The sequence below is a fragment of the Grammomys surdaster genome, unplaced genomic scaffold (genome assembly GCF_004785775.1).
Source record: "Grammomys surdaster isolate TR1022 unplaced genomic scaffold, NIH_TR_1.0 126091, whole genome shotgun sequence".
NCBI classification, from domain to species: domain Eukaryota; kingdom Metazoa; phylum Chordata; class Mammalia; order Rodentia; family Muridae; genus Grammomys; species Grammomys surdaster.
In genome coordinates this window covers 5,012,571-5,019,562 of record NW_021620899.1, presented here as the reverse complement: position 1 = coordinate 5,019,562, position 6,992 = coordinate 5,012,571, and the positions used below count along the sequence as shown (strand labels likewise).

General features: G+C 37.9%; 1 protein-coding gene across 1 annotated transcript; it reads right to left on the bottom strand.

Moving 5' to 3' along the window:
* Positions 1–2,338: 2,338 nt before the first annotated feature.
* Positions 2,339–3,262, bottom strand: LOC114611289 (taste receptor type 2 member 3-like). The gene has a single exon (XM_028755926.1). It carries the CDS (start codon positions 3,260–3,262, stop codon positions 2,339–2,341), a length of 924 nt encoding a protein of 307 aa, XP_028611759.1.
* Positions 3,263–6,992: the final 3,730 nt, after the last annotated feature.

Here is a 6,992-nt window from a genome sequence, read left to right as displayed (position 1 = left end):
GTGGGATCTGTCCTCGAGAGTCATTTGGAAAAGTTGTCTGGCCAATGTGTAGTGACTTTGAGGACCTGGCAAGAGTTGTGTTTCCCTTCTTGAGGGAAAAAGCAGAGAGTCTGGTTGGAGCTAAGAGTGGAAGTATTTGTATCACATGGACAGGAAAAGAGACTCCAGTTCTAACTGTCTCAGTATCCAGATGGAGCAAGGTAATTTTGAGTTCATATTAGCGAGTCCAGCTTGCTGTACACAGAACAGCACTAAAGGAAACTTTTTCAAACACACAATCACTGATTGCTGTGAAGAAGAGGAACCTTCTTATCACCCTTAGAAATGGTGATCAATTTTCAAGTGCAATAGCCCTCCTGCTAAGTATGCTCAAGCCATGTGTATTATGCTATGGTGCAGATCAAGGAACCACAAGTCCAACAGTGTGCTATAACCGATGGCATCATGGGTGTCACCATGCATTGTCTTGTCACCTGCCTTGTCTCAACCCCCATAGGCATCCTGTCCTATTGGTGTCCTCTGGTGTTTCCCTCCTTTCATCCATGTCTGTCATCTTTCCTAACATACCAAGGGGCTCATCAAGTTAATGTAACTAACTAGCAACCGATGAAGGGCATATATGACCAACTTGGCCTTGGAAATTAGATTCTTAACCACTGTGTAAATAAATGTTCTCAAAGTATCCTTAAGCCACCAGCAGGAATATCATATGGAGACTCGTAAGCTCTGCCTGACTCAGGTGCTCCCAAGCACTGAATTGGAATCCTTCTATGCTGCATTCAAATAAAAATCCAGTATATCATTTTAAACTGGAGCATATGCCATCTCTGTTCTTAAAGTATGAAAATAATTTTTCAATTTTATTATTACATTCTCAAATAAATACAGACGTTTGTTTAAGAAATAAAGAATAGAATGACAGTATAACATTTGTGCCTTAACTGACCTTTGCTCTACATGAGGTTTAAAGTACTTTTATACTGGCTGACACTTCAAAACTCACTGTTGAATCAGGGTATGTTTTTTTACTGTCATATTTTAGAGATGAAGAAGTTAAGGCAGAGAGTATAGTAATTTTCCAAGTTAACATATCAAGCAACTGGTAAAGTGGAAACGTTTCCAACTAGCCCTCAGAAATTAGGTCCTTAACCACTGTTATTGTAAACCACTGGTTTTCAAAGTGTCTCCAAGTCACAGGCAGTAATATTATATGGAGACTTGTTATCAATGCTAACCTCAGGTGCTTCCCAGCCACTGAATCAGAAGCACTCATGTCAGGACTAACAATGTGGCTTCACTCAAATTTCCTGGGTGAGTTCAGTGTCTGCTCAAATATAAGGAAACGTTTCTTCAGAGATCAGTGACAACGGTGTTAGGAATTTTTCAAATTTTTATCTGGGAGTATACCATTGTGTATATATACCTATCAAAGCTTTTATTCAACCCTGCAGCCTTCAATCAATTTTAATTACAATCTGTTACAATCAAAGTAAGACATATTGCTTTGGCTTAAGAGTCAAAGAGGATTTTTCAGAGTTGAACTGGTATCCCAGGCAATGGAAGTTGCGTCAAAAAATTATTTTTCCTCCTCAAATCAAATCCCAACATTTTCACTTAAGTCCCTAACCCACTTCCGGCTACTGTACCCAGACCTGAGTCCCAGTGAGGGATAAGGTCAGGTCTCTTAGGGAGTGCTTCCTCCTGAGATTTCATTCAGCATCCTCCTCTATACTTTCTCTCTGGAAATAAACTGGATACTCCAGGAGGTTGAAAAATTTGTCTTCATTTTGCTGAAGACAAAACAAAAACAGAGATCCTTATTTGTTCTTGTGTGTTTATGTAGGCCGCCTCAAGTGGCACCTGACCCTCCCTTGCTGTCATCCACTTGGGGTCAAAAGTGGATGAGGTCTTACCCTGGTATCCAGGAGAGCTGTGCTGTCACCCTCAGTATATATAGTAATATCATGCCATTTGCATTTTGCTATAGATTGAATCAATTCAACAAACAGTTAAATATACCAAACATCCAACTTTTATATGCTCTGTTAAGTCTTAGACTCAGTTCAGATGTTTACCCTTATTTCAAGCAGAAGATTCCCAATGACCTGGAAAGACAGACAACAGAATCCACATTTTGATTTATCAAATGAAGTCTTAACCCTGGTTCTAATTTCTAAAACAAAGCTGGTGTTGCAGGGAAATTAATATTATTAATTAAATCACAAGGGTTTGAGTACACAGTTCATGGAAGACTGATATTTTATCCATCCGAGGTAAAGTGATTGACTTGCATGTCCTGGGTACAGCCTGGGAGGAACTGACCAGAAACAGCATGGAATCAGTCTCCTTCTCCCTCTTCCTTCTCTAGACAGATCATTCTCCTGAATAAGTCTTTGAACTTAGAGTTACTCATGATGATTATGACGGAGTGGCCGGCAGGATATGCAGCCATGATTTCCTTCACCACAAAGAACTGATGACTTCTGTATGGAATTCTAAATGTCATATTTGCCATAAAGGCAGCAAAGTAAGAAACAAAGAAACAGAAGAATGTTGTCACTGTTTTTAATGCATTTATATGGGCTTCAGTTCTGGCATTCGACAGCTTGTGAGATTCGCTTTGCATCCGGTACATGTGCTTGTAGAGAGAGATGAATAACATAGACGTGCACATCACAAACACAGTTAGGGGAAGCAATAAGGTCAGGTTAACAAGGAGCAAGGCATTCTTTCTCATTATCTTGACATTACTTATATTTAGTATTGTGTTTCTCGGGACATACCCATCCTCAATTAAAGGGAAACCTACCTCGATACACACAGTTGCAGTACTCAAAGAGGCCAGCAAACTGCCCAGAAGCAGCCAAAATATGAGCTTTGAAATTCTGAATTTCAGCCAAAGAAACCAGGGCTGAGTGAAGCCTGAGATCTTGAGACAGTAAAAGACAGATAGACATGTGGCAAACCAGAGGCCAATTGAGCTGAAGAACATCCAAATGAACATTATCTGTGAACTATAAATATTTTCCTCATACGAGTATGGAAAGAACACAGAGAAGAAGCTTTGTGTCATCAGCATTATCTGCAGCCCGAGTCTGGACAGCCCTGTGCACATCAAGAGGGTCTGCAGAATCAGGAACCTTCGGATCTTGAACAAGTTATAGCAATTCACAATGATAAGGAATCCATTCACTGTAGCCCCTATGAGGAACTCTGCTGTCATGATGACCATGTGATAAATAGCTGGGAAAGGGAAGGTCATGATGAATCTCAGTGGTTTTCTGGATGATCTTAGATTCTTCCTCTTGATAGTCCTCCACACAGAACCATAGGGTCCTAAGGAATCTGGCTGGCTGCTGACTCTTGGATTGTAGTAGAGCCTTATGCAAGCTTTTCTGTAAGAAAGAAAGTCAGATGACTTTTCAACCCAGTGTTCATCATGGGAAACTGAGAATGCAAATCCAAACATTTGAATGATGGCAGCTCTTTCCAATTATATTCAGGGGTAGGGGTGCAGTCATGCCTGAGCTACTCTGTTTTCTAATTTGGTCTGATTGTGACTACGTTTCATTTTGACTATTGCTTTTATGATTTTGTCTATTTTTTTCCTAATGCCAAAGACAACAGCCCTAGGGTACATGATTATTTTTCTTTATTATAACAATGTCCAATCTTAGATGTCACTTGTCTTAGCATATATGGTTCTCTATTTAATACACTTTCGAGTTAGGATTACTTCTGGAAAACATAAATAAAATTTCTTCTCTTGATTCAAAGGTAGGGCAGAGGAGGGAATCTGGGGAGGATAAATAACATTGAAGATGTTTGAAGAAAGCTATACAGAGACTTACTATTTTATAAACTTTCACGTGTGTGTGTGTGTGTGTGTGTGTGTGTGTGTGTAGAGGAGTTTAAATGGAGTTAACCCTACACAGGGGATAGCATTCCTCAGGTTGTCAAATAAAAATTTCTAGTTCCAAGTGTGGGATACTTCCCTTGAGTTGTTTTTCAGAGAGATCACAGAAACCCATCAAATAATACAGGCTAGTGCTGTTGTCTTTCCTTGCTCACCAGAACTTGATTGTAATGTGCTATTTCTGAAAATCTCATGCACTTTGACATTGGATTTAGAGAGATCAAACAAGGGCTGATCTGGGAACTTTCTCTATGCTGCCTAGCTTTTATAGAACCAGAAGCTGCAGTTTAGGCTGCTGGGATAGAAAAGCCATCATCAACCTACCCAAGCCATGAATCTGTGAATGACAATAAAGACTAGTTTGGCAAGACATAGCCATGGGTGCAGTAATGACTAGAATGTCATAGGAGTCTTCAGTCACTTTCTAGTGGGATTTAAGGCCCACTCCACAGGAGGGAACTCCTATCTGATAGTATAAATCTGACCACGAACCTGTGACTGTGAAGGTAATAGACTCGAGGGGTGAGCCTATTACCATTATTTTGCTAAATAGCCACAGTATCAAACTGACTTTTAATTATGTACTTTCCTTCCATACCCATAGATGTGTGTGTGTGTGTGTGTGTGTGTGTGTGTGTGTGTGTGTGTGTGTAATGGACAGTATTTAAAACAGAGACACAGAACTGGTGAAGATGCTGGTAACACGTGTCTGCAGTACTCACACACAGATTGACTTCCCACTTGAACATATTCTAACCTAAGGTTTAACTGAGAAAAGGGGGTGAAATGATTGTAAGAGAATGGAGTGCCAGTGACTTCTGGATGTAACAAGACCACTGTACTCATGAAGTCAAAGCCGTATGGCCTTGGGAGAACATTACTGTCTCTGAGTACCTGTATGAGAGATGCACAGTATTAAGCCAGTCAACATTTCAGCATGGAAGTGGCACAGTACACACACACTACTTTGGATGCAAAGAGTTGATGCCTAGGAAAGAGAGAGTCAGTTTTCTTTAGGTCTTGATAGGTTGACCAAACTCCAGTAGATGCTCCACCCTCACCTTTCACCTGTGCATGTATAAGTAACACTAAGAGAACTCAGTGGGAGTGAGGAAGAAGGAGAAGGAAAAAGAGAAGAAGAGGAGGAGGAGGAGGAAGAGGAAGAGGAAGGAAGATGTGATATTGGATAGGTAAATAAGGGAGAGTCACAGAGGAGCTGAGGGAACGGGAGTGAATGTGATAGAAATAAAATACATATGTATGACATTCTCAGAAATAAAGTTAAAATATTATATTAAAATTAAATAGAATAAAGTTTTTCCTTCTTTGAGCTCAACGTTCATCTAAGAGAATCGCCACATTAGACTTCAATTTCTGGGATACAATATCACAAAACAAAAGCTGCTTTTTGAAGCCAATATACTGTATTTTTGTTGCCTTTGTGTTGGTAGAATGTTGACAGGTGATCCTGTCAAGCAAAATAGAAGGTTCAGTAATAGAAGTTAACAACCAACAGAGGCCATAATCACTGTGTTAAAATGAGCTCCATCTCCAGGTTAAGAAGAGGCTTGCACATAGCCCTTTGCAACTCACACCACATATAAAATGTAATAAACTCTTACTACATAAGATGTTATAAATCCTGGATAAGTTACAGCAGACACCTGACAAACGTTAATTGCTATAAACATTAAAAGTATATCTTGTAATGTGCTTTATCATATTGATACATATATTGTATAAAGGATTTATGTCCTATAGAGAGGATAATATATATTATATTTTAATATATAATATAAACAAGAAATTATATGTTAATATGTGATATTATTTATATTGCATATTGATACATCATAATATATATTGTTTTAATATGTTAGTATATATACACATCCCATGAAGAAATAACTTCTACAGGAAGTTAAAAAGACAAGTATCTAAGAACACTGAACAAGAAAAGCAAACAACTAGAATTGCTATCCACTGTCCAGGGTTTCAGAAAACCACAGAGAGGTCTATAAAGTGTCCCTTACTATCACTTGAAAGCAACTGTCATTACTTTGTGCTTGTTACTCTGTAAATGCTGGAGCCCTTTCCATGTTTCACACTTCACAATTCACCAAGACATTGGAAGACTGAGTCCATCTCTGTCTCTTCGAAAACTCTACTTTTAAAAACCATAGTGTGAGCCAGAATTTCATTCTACCTGGCTTTTGGTCTTGGTGATTTTGTTTAGAAAACCTAGTGTTGATATTTGCTTATGGGGCAAGTTATGAAACTTCAGCAGAATCCCAAACTCCTGGTGAGTGTCCTAACTCTGAGAAGAAAGGAAGATAAAGAGGCGCTCCATCGTTTATAGCTTCGCCTAAGTTAAGTGTTACTGCTAGGCCATAAGATTATTGTTTGGACAGTTTTCAAATACTGTAGATCTAGATAGAATTCTTGCTTAAAAGAAAAATTCAATCTCATCAGTTTTTCAAAACTTCTGTTTTGATTTTCTAGCAACTTTGTTTCAATAAAAGATCTTGTTGAGCTCACGTTCTTGAGCCAATGGGAGGTAGCAGTTTGTATAGAAGTAATACAGATGACAGACAGATATCAAATTATTAATTACATAGTGCAATGCTAGATAAAAAGCCTTATACTATATTCCAACTCTAGGGTATTTTATATTAAATAATTCATATTTCACATATTCAATGTGGTTTTAACTATACTGTTTGACCATATAATCAAAATTTAAAAATAAATATATACTAATATTCCTCTATTGACTTTGTATTTTAGTGCAACAATGATGATCATTTTTTATGCCCAATATATTTACCATTATAGCCAGTGTTTGAGTATACAGCAATTTACATATTCTTTTCCTTGTTTTCTAGGTGTTCAAGACTCTATAGAGTCTTCCATCAAATTTTCATGGAACACAGGATTAAAATTTTCATGGAACACAGACATTTTTATTTTTGTCAAAAATGTTAATATTGAAGTAAGTGTAATTTTTCCTGCTGATTGTTGTGAAACTACATTTTCACACCTAACTTAGAATATATATATTCTATGAATATGATTT